Source organism: Artemia franciscana, chromosome 21 (genome assembly GCF_032884065.1).
Source record: "Artemia franciscana chromosome 21, ASM3288406v1, whole genome shotgun sequence".
In the NCBI taxonomy this organism is placed as follows: Eukaryota; Metazoa; Arthropoda; class Branchiopoda; order Anostraca; family Artemiidae; genus Artemia; species Artemia franciscana.
The window spans coordinates 25,014,101-25,030,305 of NC_088883.1; the positions used below are offsets into that span (position 1 = coordinate 25,014,101).

Genomic DNA, 16,205 nt, shown 5'->3' on the forward strand with positions numbered 1-16,205 from the left:
AACTACTAAAAATATGACTTTGATTTTTTCATCTAGAGCCTTTCTCAACAACCTCCTAAAACTAGTCATGTAGATGATGTCTTTCTCATGAGAACCGAAAATAAAACATGTCATAAATCACCGATCATAACTACTAAACATATGACTTTGATTTTGTCATCTAGGGCCTTTCTCAGCAACCTCGCGAAATTAGTCATGTTAGCCCACCAATTGATCCCACCCCTTCTTTTCGGAAATATTTAGGTTTCTTCTATGGTTCATCTATTAGTACCGCCCAAACTATTATTATGGTTTGAAGTGAAGTTGGTTGAATTCACGCTGAAGTGAAGCAAATAAAAGCGTAGCGCATAGAATGCTTGTTCGAGTTACATTTATCTCAGCAATTCTAAACAATCTCCTGAAACTGTTCAAGACATTCAATCCGAATGTCTTGTTTTTAGTCCTGTAGTGGAGTTTTTATGACACAAGGAGCTTTCAAGTCACCTCCTCAAAAACTGAGTTAGTCGTCTAATGCCCTTCCAAGCACTCTCCAGAAACTGTTCAAGACATTCAATCCGAATGTCTTGTTTTTAGTCCTGTAGTGGAGTTTTTATGACACAAGGAGCCTCCAAGTCACCTCCTCAAAAACTGAGTTAGTCACCTCCTCAAAAAACTGAGTTAGTCGTCTAATGCACTTCTCAGCAATCTCCTGAAACTGTGTTTTTAGTCACGTAGTGGAGTTTCTATGACACAAGGAGCCTTCAAGTCACCTCCTCAAAAACTAAGTTAGTCACCTCCTCAAAAACTGAATTAGTCGTCTAATGTCCTTCTCAGCAATCTCCTGAAACTGTTCAAGACATTCAATCGAATGTCTTGTTTTTAGTCCTGTAGTGGAGCATAAATGACAAAAGGAGCCTCCAAGTCACCTCCTCAAAAACTGAATTAGTCGTCTAATCCCCTTTTCAGTAATTTCCTGAAACTGTTCATGTTGGCCCATCAATATTTCTATATCTTCTTTGAAATATCTAGGTATCATGTTTGGCTCACCCATGAAGGCTAGTAAAACACTTCAACACATACTATGACAAATTCTCTACAAATTATTCACTAAGAATAAGAATTCACTAAGAACAAGAACCATGATTTTTTATAGTATGTGTTGCACTGCTTCAAGTCCCAAAGTTATGCAAAAGGAAATCCGATTGTTTTCATTGGCTAAGAAAATTTACAAAAACTGCATATATTTATAAAATTAGAGAACGTTGGGAATTCATATTTTAATCAAAAAGACATCCATATGTAGTAACGCAGTTTTTGGTATTAACGGGTACCAAATTCTTAAAAAAAACGTGGGTGGAAAATCACTAATTAAAAAAAGCCAAAAACACATAGGAACAGACGGATTAAGAAATTGTTGCTTTCTTTAAAAGGTGTAGTCGTCTTGGGAAATTAACCGGTTGTTAATTCTTGAGTTTTCCAGACCAGTGAACTTCGTTGATATAATTAATTTTGCTGTTAATCTTGTGACTTAACAAGGCAACAGTGAGGAAAAGGTGATACTCCACAAAACTTTTTTTTATACTTTTTAAATAAGCGAAATAAAAGTGGGAGAAATAAATGGGAGATTTAGTTATGTTCTTGTTGTTTTTCATTTTGTATACAAATTTTTTTCTTATTCAAGTTTTCTGTTTTTAGCCTTTATTTTTTCTGTTTCAGTTTCTTTTTTCTCAAAAAATGAGTTCATTGTTCTGTTTGCCTAGTTGCTGTCCACATGTCATTGTTATGAAGATGCCAAGCTGGGTGGTGGGTGGCGCATGATGGATCATAGTTTATATGTTGTTTTTTTTTTAATTTGTCTGACTCTAGTTTGGGTGACATCTCCTCCTTGGGTGAGCGACTATTTCGTCTTCAAAATAACCCAATTGATGTTCTTAGTTCGATAAATAATTCAGTAGGTCAGTCTAACAAATCACCATCAAATCCCCATTTTTCAGTTAGTAGTAAATACGAATCGGATTTAGATCGAGTATCCAAACGAGATGGTAGATTGTTTGTACTTCAGCTTAATGTTCAGGGTCTTTGCTCTTCGTTTGATGAGTTGAAAAAAATAGTGCGTAGTGGCCACCCTGACTTCATTGGTCTTTGTGAGACTTTCCTTGATTCAAAAAACGAATCTCTATTGGATCTCCCTGGATACAAGATGGAATATTTGAATCGAAGTAGGATGGCTAAAGGTGGCCTTGCTGTTTATGTTTCGGAATATCTTCCGTGCTCTGTTAGACATGACCTGTCAAGAAATGAAGAAGGAATTTTTTAATCCATATTTATTGAGATTAAAACCCAAGTTAAAACTATGATTGTTGGTAATATATACCGGTCTCCTAGTGGGTCTGTTCCCTCTTTCCTTCAGATTCTTGATGAGGTCTTGGAAATAATCCGACTTCATTCATGTGAACTTGTAATTGTGGGCGACTTCAACCTTAATTTGTGTGACCGGAGGTCATCCTCGTCCTTGGATTTTCTTTCGACAATGCTCGCTTGTGGAACACTACCTTCTGCATGCATTCCAACTCGCATAACTAACACTACCGCTTCTTTGCTTGATAATATTTTTTCATCTTTGACCTTGGTGCGAAATTCTATATTGATGAGTGATATCTCAGACCATTTTCCTGTTTTTTCCGTGTATGATTTTTCCGATTCGTTACCAAGGAGGAGCCAAGAAGCTGGTTTTTCCTCTTTAAAATTTAATGATCAGGGCTTGCATATTCTTAGGTCACGGTTGGCAGGTCGTTCGTGGAGTATTTCTGAAAATGGATCTGACATAGATTCTTTGTTTAATTCGTTTTATGATTCTTTGAAAGAAGTTATCTTTGATACATGTGATGCACCCCAGTCGAATCCAGCAACGAAAAGAACGACCCCTTTGAATCCTTGGATGACCCCTGGACTCCTTAAAAGTTGGAGGAAGAAAAACTATCTTTGGAAGGCTTACAGGTGCTCTAAGCCATTTTCGCGTGATTCTCGGCTTCAACTTTTCAAAGCTTATAGAAGAGTTTACAATTCGCTTTGCCGAAGGGCTAACTCGTTATTTTATCATAGAAAATTCTCTGCGTGCGGTAAAGACATTAGGAAGACATGGCAAGTAATCAATTATGTTATCAGGCCATCTTTTCTGCCTCCTTCTGTCCCTTCCAGTGTTGTGATTGACGGGAAAAATGTAGAGGGTGAGCTAAAAGTTAAAGACGCGTTTACTTCCTATTTTGCTAATATCGGCAAAACTACAGCCTCTTCTGTAAGTCCTTCTTCTTCTCTACCTGATTTTAGGTCTTATCTAGGACCACCTTGTCCTAAATCAATGGCATTGGAACCTGTCTCTGAAGCTGAAATAGCCAGAATTGTCAATTGTTTGAGGGGTTCTTCATCCTCTGGCCCAGACCGTATTCCGACTAAGGTTGTCAAGTTTATTCTTCCTGTCATTGTGTGTGCCCTCACGAGACTTGTCAATCTTTCTTTTGAAAATGGTGTCTTCCCAAGTGCTCTAAAGCGTGCTCGTGTTATCATCCTTTTTAAAGGTGGATCAAGGAATGATCCTGCAAATTATCGTCCCATATCTCTTTTATCAGTGTTTAGTAAAATTTTTGAAAAAGCTATGCTTTCTCGACTTTTTGATTTTCTTAATTCTAAACACTTTTTTCATGATTTTCAATTTGGTTATAGGGCGAAACATTCAACTGAGCATGCATGTGCAACTCTCTTGAATTATTTAAATTCGGCTCTTGACTCTGGTTTGATACCTGCTGCTCTTTTTCTTGATGATCGAAAAGCGTTTGACTCATTAACACACAAGATTCTTCTTCTGAAAATGTCCCATATTGGTATAAGAGGGAATGCTTATTCATGGTTTCTATCATATTTATCTGGTCGAGTCATCTCGGTTCATCCGGACTTTACTAATCCTTCTGGAATAGAGTTTGGCTTTCCACAAGGATCTGTCATTGGGCCGGAACTCTTTTTAATCTACGTCAATGACCTTATTAATGCGGTTAAAAATTCAAAACCTACCATTTGCTGTCGTCTTTGTCAACCAGTATCCGTCACTAGCTGTGACAAGAGTTTGTCCTTACCGGATACACTTATTGCTTTTGCTGATGACAGTACTCTTGGCACAACTGGTAGAACTGAGTCTGATCTTCGTTCAAGGATGATAGCCCTTTTTGAAAGAGTTATCCAGTGGTTTGATGTAAATTATCTTGCCTTAAATGTTGAAAAGTCATGTTTTCTCATTTTCTCCAGAGTCTCAAAGGCTTGCCCTGATTTAAATGAAATAAATGTATCAAGAGGTTCTCTAAGTAATTTACTGGTTCTTCACACACCGTCAGTGAGGTCTGACTTCAACCCTCTGACAGCTTGCAACAGGATCTGGAACACGCCCCCAGAGTTCGTACGAAGCTGCCACTCGTTTGGTATGTTCAAAAATTATGTTAGAGATTTTCTAGCTAGTAAATGATTTTGTTTGTTTGTTGTTTTTTTTTGTCTCTTTATTTTTTATCCCGGTTTCCCTTGGAGTTGATGTCTCTGGATTAAATTGGATATTTAATTGAGTTGGTGAAATCATGTGCTACCCCCTGCCTAGCTTGTCATTTTTTGGAGATTATTAAGGTGGGCGACTCAATTTTGTTTTTTGGTTTTTGTTTGTATTTTTTTGTTGTTGGTATTTTTTTCTCCCCTGTTCTTTCCCGGCCATGGAGCCTTATGGGGGAGATTGTCTTGAAGCAATTTTTTGTTTATGGATTTTAATGTTAAATAAAGAACTCAGAACTCAGAACAGTTTTCAAGTATGAACAGACCTAAGATGAGTCAAGGAGGAAAAAAAGGTAGTTTTGAAATCCTTCTTGCTTTAAAGTTTATGTTACCACTAAAACTTACGATTTCACGAAAACCCAACAGCAGTAACTTGTACTAAAAGGAATTTTAGTTACCACACTGCTACTACTACTACCATCAACAAATCACCGCAGCACCAAGCACCCAAAGGCAAACACAGCCACGCATGCTCCTCCTCCATCCCAATCTATTCAAAGCTTCCCTCTTTACATCCTCCTGGGAAATTCCTATTTCCCTTAAATCTTTCCTTGCGGCATCCTCTCACCTCAACCGCAGACGACCTGCTTTCCCTTTAGCCCTAGACGGTTGGGCAAAAAGGACAATATTCGGCAATCTGTCATCCTTCATCCGCAGAACGTTAGCCATCTAAACTTTTCTCTCATTATAGCCATAGAAAGTGGGAATTAACCACACTTTTCGTACAGCAGACTATTTGAAATACGGTCAGTCAATCGGGTACCCAAAAAAATCCGTAGACAGTTTCTCTGTAAAACATCTAGCAAATATTCCTCTATTTTTTTGGAGGATCCATGCTTCAAAACCATATTTGACCACTGTCATCACTGTAGCTTTCAATATTCTAATCTTGGTTTGCAGAATTATCTTCCTATTCTTCCACACTTTTTCAACTGTGAAAAAACACGCTGAGCCTTGGCTATTTTACTTTTATTTTTTTATTTTACTATTTACTATTTTACTATTTTTCACTTTTTTTACTATTTTATTTTACTATTTACTATTTTACTTTGAACATATTCACTGCTCTTACCGTCTTCACTAATTATACTACCAAGGTAAGTGAAGCTGTCCACTTGATCGATCTTTCTGTTACCCAATGTAACCTTTCACTCATGACTCATTGCTAGCCTTAGCAAATTAGTCTTCTTAAGAAAAGTTCATTCATGTTAAGAAAATCTTATAGATTGCTTGGTCGAGTTAAAGACCAGTTCCACAAGATAACAGAGTATACTCTGCAACGAATTTTTTGTTCCACATATCTTTTTTGGTCCCGTCATAGACTCTTTTTAAATTATCTGATCGTAATTTGAAATTTATTCTACTGCTTTTGTAAATATGTCCTTTAATTGGGACCCCGAACAATTAATTGGCATATTTCCATCAAATATAATCAGGTACCTACACATAATACTTTTTAGAGTATTATTTTTACTATAGGCCAGGAAATCGCTGTATAATACGCAAAATTGGGCAATTTTAGCGCTTAAAGAACTGACCGTGGTGGCAACCCTGATCCCCACGTTCAATACATGTGATAACCTACAATAGAAGAGTAGGAGTAGTAGTCTTTCAAAAGGAATAGGGCTATCACATCTGTAGATTTGATCAAGGTCGGAGCGTCAACTGCACTTTATTAAAAACAAAATATATTTTAAACATTTTCTTTTGTTATAAAATAGTATTGTATTTTTAAGAATCAATCTGCTTTTATTATTTATTTGATGTAATCTTGGCTATTGCAGGGATTTCCTAATTTCATTATTATTGTTGTTGATGCTTTCACAATAGAAACCTTGCTTTTAAAAATATTGCTTTCAATAATTCAATATTTAAATATTCGATATTTCAATATTTAATATTTACTCCAATAGACACTTTAATATTTCAAAATTGCATTTCAAAAGAAACCTTGATTTGCTTTCAAAATATATATCGTTTTTTTCAAGATTCATATCGTAAATGCCTAATTTTTTGTGTCCTTGGTAATGTAAGCAAAAATCATAGGGACTAAGCATGATTTTTCTGTTTAGAAATTGCCAATAGCTCAATTTACAAATTCAAAAAAGAGTCAATTTTGAAGTCGTAGTTGCCGCTACCGCATATTTATCACAGAATAGTTTTTTTTTTTTGGTGTTTAGTGATTTGAAGTTTAGTAATTTTTGGTGATTTAGGTGATCGTGTCTCAAGTAATAGAAAAAGGGTTTAATTTTGGAACTTATAGAGCTGCCGCCATCACTCACTGCCGCCATCGCCATCTGATTTGTCACTTAATTAGGTGATTTTGGTGTTTAGCAATTTTTCTGATTTGGTGTTTAGTGATTAGGTGATTTGTGTGTTTTTGTGATTAAGTGTCTTTAGCTACAGCAATTAAATAAAAAAAGGAGTCAATCCCCAAAAATTATAAAGTTGCCACCATCGCCGATTTATCATTCCATCAGGTAATCCTTGCTGCCTTAAATGCTTTCAAAGGCTTTTTAAATGGCTTTTCGCCAAATGAAACGTTTGCTTTCACAAACGATGCTATTCTTTAAAAATTAAGGTCTTTCAAAATCATTTTCGAAATGGCTATTTAATCTCCGATAATCTCGCTACGGTTACGACACTTTCAATTTCGATTTCTCGACAGAATTTTATTTCTTCAATGAAATAGATCTACACAGGTTGATTTATAGAAAGGAAATTCAATTAGGCACGTGTGGAATTAATTTTTTTAGGGGGGGGCACCAAAAAAGTGAATTACAACAAAATTCCCCTTTGAATCGGATATAAGAAAGAAAATCTGATCTAGCCTTCCAGTCCTCTCCCATTGTGTAGTTTCAATTTTTTTAACTTGAAATAAGCGAAAAAATGCATTTGTAAAAAAAAAACAATTTAAAAACATTTGAATTAAAAAAAGCATTTTTGCTAACAATTGTTTGAACTACAACGTTTATTTTATAGCAAAAAAACTATTAATTCAATCTATAAAACCCAAACCATGAAATTAAAACTCAACTATGAAACTATAATGGTCATTGTAGTGTGCAATTACATATACTGTACACTGCAGAGTACATCAGTAAAATGGCTACAATAGAACCATAAATGTCCATTTAGACTTCGATAATCTCACTATAGTTTCGAATTTTTTCCTTTTTGACACAGACTCATTCTTACACAGAAGTCTCAAATTTGAATCGAAATGACATCTGTAGTGTTGAAGTAAAACGGATCTCAAAGAAATAAATCGGTATAGGTCAATTTATGAACAGGAAAATGTCAACAAGCCCGTTTGCAGTTACCTATTTTAGGGAGGAGGGGGTTCCTATTTCGCACAGGGGAACCAAAAAAATTCCTAAGAGCTCAAACAAATTGAATCTGGAAAATAGAAAAAGGTAGTAAGACTAATTCTAATTTTCTTTACTAGAAAATTAAAAAAAAATTTAAAAAAAGTTAGAACTAGTTCTAACTAGTTCTATTACAAAGGGAAATGCAAATATTGTTTACTTTTGATTCCCTTTCCCTGCAGGAAACACGAACCCACCCTCACTATAAACTCAATTCCTTACATGCTTGATTAGCACTTTCATTTCTATAATTTTTATTTCCAAAATTCCAACTTCAGAATTCAAAAACCTCACTATAGTTTCGACTTATTCAATTTCGATACTGACTCATTCTATCACTAGAAAGGAGTTTGCAATTCGACTTGCAATTGTATCTGTACTGTTGGAGCAAGCTGTATCAAACAGTTCGTGGGGAGCGACCCAGCTCAATAGTAACCGGAACTCTAAGAAACGGAATTTTGATACCAATAGTTATATCAAAAGAATCGGAATTTTGAACTGATTTCAAATATATAAGATTAATTAAGTTTAGTCTTACCAATCCGGGTAAGATTAAACTCAGAAAACAGCCTGAAAAAACCCCGATTTTCGAGAAAAGGGAAAAACACCCATAAAAATCAGAATCTTAATGAAATCACCATCAGATTCCGCATATCAGAGAATAATTCAAGCTTCTATGTACAAAAATGTGGAATTTTGTATTTTTTGGTAGAAGAAAGATCACGGATGCGTGTTTACTTTTTTTTCTAGGGATGGTCGTATCGACACAATGATCCTAGAATATCAGGAGAGGGCTCATTCGAAAGAAAATTAAAAGTTTTAGTGACCAACTTTAAATGACCAAAAAATGGAGGACAATTCGGCACGCTCCCACGCTCCTGTTTTTTCCAAATCGTCTGATCAAAATTTTGAGATAGCCATTGTGTTCAGCATCGTTGAAAGGCCGAATAACTATGCCTTTGGATATCATGAACCCCCACAGCCCCTGGGGAAATATTTTTAAGCTACAAAGTTTGCCCACTGTTTACATACAGCCTTTGTTAATGAGAAGTATGCATGCATTTTTCGATTGGGGGAGGAGGCGAATATTCTGCAATTGTGATTTTCTACAGGGATAATTTTCCATCGAGAGGGAATTTTTCGTGAATTTTTCAGGAAAAATTTTACACTGGGGGAATTTCCCAGAATCCCTATGCGGATTCAATTTTACACGTGGAGATGTTAAGGTTAAGTTTCCTCGGTAAATTTTCACCAGGATTGAATTGTCGAGGGAATTAATCCGTCACGACTAGGGATTTTTCGTGGAGGTGTTTCCTGGCATTATTTAAAAACGATCAGAAAATCCATAGAAAAAACAAGTTTTTCCTACTGTGAGTAAGGAGCAACATTAAAAGTTAAGGCGAACAGAAGTTATTACTTATATGAGTGGGTTGCTCTTCCTCAGCCCCTCGCTCTTTACGCTAAAGTTTAAACTATGTCCCAATCCTTTAACTACAACTCCTGAAATGCTATGTTCCTTTAATTAGAACAATAAGAAGCTTTTCTAAAAAGTGCTTAAACACTCTAGCGTAAACAGTGAGGTGTTGAGGGGGAGCAATCCCTTTCATATTCGTAATAATTTCAAATCGTTTTCAGTTTTAGTGTTGCTCCTTACTTTCAGTTGGAAGAACTTGTTTTTTTTTATATTAAATTTCCCCAATGAATTAGACCGCAATATGTGGATTTATATATAGAAGATGTCAAACAGGTAGATAGTTCAATCAATTCAATCAATAAATTTATTATTTAAAATAAACAATATAACCAGTTACTTAGCTTTGACTCAAGAGCTTAGCTTGAGTGAGACGAAAAACAAAACAAAGAGAAGAAAAAACAAGAGCTAAGAGCTCATATGGCACTTGTGACTAGGTCAGAAGAGCCAAGAGCTCATATGGTATAAGCTCTAGCAAAATTCTAAGATTCAATAGTTGGCTTTAAAAGGAAAATCAGAGGCTTAATGCCGTTCAGGATTTAAAATAAGAGCTCTGAGTCACGAGGTCCTTCTAAATATCAAAATTCATTAACATTCGATCACCCATTCGTAAGTTAAAAATACCTCAATTTTTCTAATTTTGCCTCTCCCTACAGCCCCTCAGATGGTAAAATCGGGAAAAACGAGTTTATCAAGTCAATTTGTACCGCTACCTAACACGCCCACCAATTTTCATCGTCCTAGCACATCCAGAAGCACTAAACTCGCCAAAGCACTGAACCCCATCCCGTAACTCCTCTAAAGAGAGCAGATTCAGTCCAGTTATATCAATCACGTATCTACGACATTTATAAGCGTTTTCCAAGATTTCCGGTTTCCCCCTCCAAGTCTCCCTAGTTTCAACAGATCTGGTCGGGATTTGAAGTAAGAGCTCTGAGAAAAGGGTTCCTTCAAAATATCATATTTCATTAAGATTCAGTCACCTGTTCTTAAGTTAAAATACCTCTATTTTTCTAATTTTTCGACAATAACAACCGCCGGCTCCCCTAAAGAGAACATATTCGTTCCAGTTATGTCGATTTCGTATCTATAGCTTGTGCTTATTTTTCCCATCAAGTTTCATCCCGATCTCTCAACTCTAAGCGTTTTCCAAGATTTCTGGTCCCCCCCCCAAACCCTCTATGTCCCCAGATCCGATTCCAATTGAAAATGGAGCATCTGAGAAATAAGATTCTTCTATGAATCAAGTTTCATTAAGATCCGATCACCCATTCGTAAGATACCTCGATTTTCTCGTTTTCCAAGAAATCCAGTTTCCCCCTCCAACTCCCACCAATGCCACCAGATCTGGTCGGGATTTAAAATGAGAGTTCTAAAGCACAAAATACTTCTAAATATCAAATTTAACTAAGATCTGATAACCAGCTCGTAAATAACAAATACCTCGTTTTTTCTAATTTTTCCAAATTACTCCCCCCCCAACTCCACCAAAGAGAGCAGATTCGGCCCGGTTATGTCATTCACGTGTCTTGGACTTGTGCTTATTCTTCACACCAAGTTTCATCCTGATCTCTCCACTTTAAGCGTTTTCCAAGATTTTCGGTCCCCCTCCCCCCCAATGACACTGGATCCAGTCGGGATTTAAAATAAGAGATCTGAGTTACGAGGTCCTTCTAAATATGAAATTTCATTAAGATCCGATCACTCCTTCGTAAGTAAAAAATACCTAATTTTTCTAATTTTTTTAAAATTAATCCTCCCTCCCCCCTCAAAGAGAGCTGAACCGTTCCAGTTATGTCAATCACGTAAAAAGGACTTGTGCTTATTTTTTCCGCCGAGTTTCATCCCGATCCCTCCACTCTAAGCGTTTTCCAAGATTTTAGACTCTCCCCCAACTCCCCCCGATGTCACTGGATCCGGTCGGGATTTCAAATAAAAGCTCTGAGACACGATATCCTTCCGATATCAAATTCCATTAAGATCCGATCACTCCTTCGTAAGTTAAAAATATCCGATTTTTTCTAATTTTTCAGAATTAACCCTCTCCCCCGCCCAACTCCCCCAAAGAGAGTGAATCCGTTCCGGTTATATCAATCACATATCTAGGACTTGTGCTTATTTTTCCCACCAAGTTTCATCCCGATCCCTCTACTCTAAGCGTTTTCCAAGATTTTAGGTCCCCCCCCCAACTCCCCCCAAAGTAACCAGGTCCGGTCAGGATCTAAAATAAGAGCTCTGAGACAAGATATCCTTCCAAACATCAAATTTCATAAAGATCCGATTACTCCTTCTTTAGTTAAAAATAACCTATTTTTTAACCCCCCCCCCACTCCTCCAAAGGGAGCGGATCCGTTCCGGTTATATCAATCGCGTATCTAGGACTTTTGCTTATTTTTCCCACCAAGATTCATCCCGATCCCTCCACTCTAAGCGTTTTCCAAGATTTTAGGTCCCCCTTCCCCAACTCCCCCAATGTCACCAGATCTGATCGGGATTTAAAATAAGAGCTTTGAGATACGATATCCTTCCAAACATCAAATTTCATTAAGATTCGATCACCCGTTCGTAAGTTAAAAATGCCTCACCTTTTCTAATTTTCCCTATTTAACCGCCCCCCACTCCCCCCCAGATGGTCGAATCGGGGAAAAGACAATTTCAAATTAATCTAGTCTAGTTCCTGATACGCCTGCCTGATTTAACCGTCCTAGCTTACCTAGTACCTACTTTAGGAAGTACCTAAAGTAGCAAAACCGGGAGAAACACACCGACAGAATTTGCGAACGCTATATGTCACTTGGTAGTACAAGTGCCATAAAAATGAAAAGCAAACAGATAAGCAGACCGAAGAAGTAAATACCCAAAAAGGTGAAAATAAAAACGGTAATGTAAAAACCGAAAGTGAACAAACACAATTGATAAATCATAGAGACACTAAATCAAAATAAAAATGATATTTGACATGGGGGGGACTTCAATATGCTGTAAGGATTTATATTTTAAGGGATGAGAAATTCTCGTGAAAATGTGTCAAATTTAATTCAACTATATTCAAGTCTTTTTTTTAATGAAAATAAAGACGGTATTACAAAAACACAAGAAGACAATCATTGAATAAATCATAGAGACCCTATATCAAAATAAATTTGGAAATTAGTACAGGAGGAAAAGTTACTTTTTTACTTTTAAGGTTAACTTTTTTAAGTTTTTTTTTGGGGGGGGGGAGAAAATATAACAGTTTGCTAAAAAATGAAACAAATTGAATCTACAAATCTGATTGCCTCTCTTGTATATATAAAGACGGAGAATTTGATATAAACCTTGTTAATTTTGATTCTCAGCGCGAAATAGGAGTTTCTCTCCCCCCCCCCCCACTAAAAGAGCAATTACGTACCTGATCAGCGTTCTCATGTTTTTGTTTTCATTTTTTCAGGATTGTCCTTTAGAATTCGATAATCTTACTATAGTTTCGATTTTGTCAGTTTCGACGCTGATTTACTCAGCGTTAAAATAAATTTAGAATTTGAATAGCAATTACCAAAAATGGCAAGATCTATTACCAAAAAAAAAGAAGATATACGTAGGCTGATTTGCATAGGAAAATGTCAACAAGGCACACACGGATTTTTTTTCTTCGGGGGGGGGGGGGGCTTTTATCAGAAGATGGGAAGAATAGAGTAGGTAAGACTTTCAGCCAAATCACTTTATTTAGATCAAAAATTTTAACAAAGTATTAAAAGAAGCATAATTATATTATAATTATAATTAAATTATTAAAAGAAGCATTATTATAAGAAAGTATGAGATTTAAAAAGGTGCCGCTTTTTTGACAGTTCAACAAGTATTGAAGCGAAGGACTTCGATTTCATTTTAACTCGCATTAAAGAATTTCTAGGTACCCGGCTGACTGACCAAACTTCAAACAGTAAGCTATACGAAAAGTATGGCTCAATCTCGCTTTCTAGGGCTATAATGACAGAAAGGTTGAGATGGCTAAGGCACGTTCTGCGGATGAAAGTTGATAGATTGCCCTATTCGCCCTACCATCTAGGGCTAAACGGAAAGTAGGTCGTCAGCGGTCGGGGTGGGAGGGTGTCGTAAGGAAATATTTGTGGGAAATGGAAAATACTTGGGAGGGTATAAAGAGGAGGTTTTAAATAGGTTGGGATGGAGGAGGAGTGTGCGTTGCTATGTTTGGCCTCGGGCAGCTTGTTGCTGCGGTGAGTCATTAAGAGGAATATTAAAGAATTTTGACGATCGATACTACTCTGCTTTCACAAATATGAGCTTTGTTGATATCCTTTGATGCTTCTTTAAGGAGCGAAAGGGATTGTAAATCAACCGGCTCCCTAACTTTACTACCCAGCCCTCTTTTTTACTATTCACAATCCCCCTCTCTAACATCCCATAATACCCAAACTGATACGTAATTCTGATAGTCATATAAGCTTTCTAGTAGCTTTCTTTAAAGCTACGTAGGTATATTTTAATGCTTAGATTCTGGTTGAAGTTAACTAAGAGTAATGAAGATAGACTAGTAAGAGTGGCATATGAAGAGATGTTGAAATGTGGTTTAAAAACCTCGTGGCCATCCCAAATTAAATCATTACTAGAAAAAGTAGGAATGCCTTATTTATGGAATAATGGTCTTTGCTCTCGCGATGTACCAGCAAATTTAGAAAGCCAGGTACGATTTATATTAGAGAGTCAGGAAATTCAGCATTGGCAAGGGCTGGTTCTTGATTCTACAACCCTACAACATTATAATCAGGCAAAACCTAGTTTTGGGGAGGAAGTTTATTTTAAACTTAATTTACCGGCTATGATTCTACTTCGTTGGATTCAGCTTAGGGCAAATTGTCTTCCAATCCAGAACAGGCAAAAAACGTTCGACAAAAATAAAATGATAGTTGGTCCTGATAGGCGGTATCTTTGTCCTCTTTGTAAAGATGATGATGAAGACTTGGATCATTTTCTCCGGAAATGCCCGGTGCTCTTGGATTTACGGGAAATTTATTTGCATGGGATTAATTTGATGCTTCCGGGTATTCTACAAAATAGTAACCCAACCACAATATTTCGAGTGGGAGTATATATAGAAAAATCTTTAATAAGAAGAAAAAGTTTTATATGATCAATTTCTTTTGTAGTTAGATTTGGTACTTTTTGCGTTTAATTCTGTTTTTGTGCGTGTTCGTACTGTTGTTAATTTCCTTGCTTGTTTGTTATTTATTTATATGTTGTGTGTATATGGCCCACGGGTTTTTGAAATACACTTATCTATCTATCTATCTATCTATACCTCCAAGGAGGAATGAGTTTAAAAGTCCGCTAATCAGAAAAGACGAGAATCGGCTATAGTTAATATAGAAACGATTTTTTTAGAAACAACTTCATATTATAGGTAAGAGTTTTTTAACAACAAATCAAAAAAGATCAACAACAAATTAAAAAAGATAGTATAATCCCCCTCCCCTTTAGTCAATATAAGTAACATAAGAAAAAAGAAAAAAAAACACATGGATTTTCTTTCTAAGTTGGGATATTTACAGCAGCAACCTTGTTCATAATGTATACACTTGCTCTTAGCTATTAAAAACGAAATCATTACTTACAATAGCCACAGAATAAGGGTGTTAACACATAAATATCCTTGAATCTATGACCTTGAACAGGAGCCGCGTGATTTGTTCGTCTCGTATTTACCGGAACTGAAATTAAAACACAAAATGTACATATATATATATATATATATATATATATATATATATATATATATATATATATATATATATATATATATATATATATATATATATATATATATATATATATATATATATATATATGTATATATATATATATATATATATATATATATATATATATATATATATATATATATATACATATATATATATATATATGTATATATATATATATATATATATATACATATATATATATATATATATATATATATATATATATATATATATATATATATATATATATATATAACGAAAAGAGAAATCCCCAATGCAACAGCACAAACACACAAAAAAAAAAGGAAGACAGAAGGAGAAAAAGAAGACTGTTTTCCTAAATTAGTGGTGAATATAGACCAGAACATGAATGAGACCTTAATCCATACATCCATACAATCACATAGGTCAAACAGCATAGCCATACATAATCAACCATAAAGAATAATCCATGGACAGGCAGTCATGTCGCCAATAAGTATAAGTCGTCATTTACCAAACAATGAAAACAATATATATATATATATATATATATATATATATATATATATATATATATATATATATATATATATATATATATATATATATATATATATATATGTATTAAATACATATTATACATGACACATTAGACTTGGATGAAACTATGACATAAAACAAAACGTCTGAAGACTTTTTAAGATGTTGCAAAAGCAGACACTTTTAGTTGTGTGTCAGGTTTACCAATGTCTCAGTCTCAAGTAGTTCAGAAATGTAACGAGTTTGGTGTAGTAGATTTTAAGCAGATGCTTCAACCGACTGGGATGGAGAAACAGTGCTCACCCACTTCAGATGATTTAAGAGTGAGTGATTAAAAGGGCCCGCCAGCAGACTTTTACTAGTATTAATTAAATAAAATTTTTCCACTAAATAAGTTTTTCAAAGAAAAGTAAAGAACTCCATTAAACATAGAGTTAGCAGAAATAAAATCAAATAATCTACATAGCACAAAACTACCGCAAATCAGCATTGATAAATAAATGAAGCACAAAACGAACA

The 16,205-nt window shown here is 35.4% G+C and overlaps 1 protein-coding gene across 1 annotated transcript in view; it reads right to left on the reverse strand.

Moving 5' to 3' along the window:
• Positions 1-16,205, reverse strand: part of LOC136041104 (phosphatidylinositol 3-kinase regulatory subunit alpha-like) — a 271,528-nt gene that overhangs the window by 238,517 nt on the left and 16,806 nt on the right. Inside the window, exon 3 of the mRNA XM_065725659.1 lies at positions 15,015-15,110. Coding sequence (XP_065581731.1) covers positions 15,015-15,110 — 96 coding nt within the window. The remainder of the gene's footprint in view (positions 1-15,014; positions 15,111-16,205) is intronic.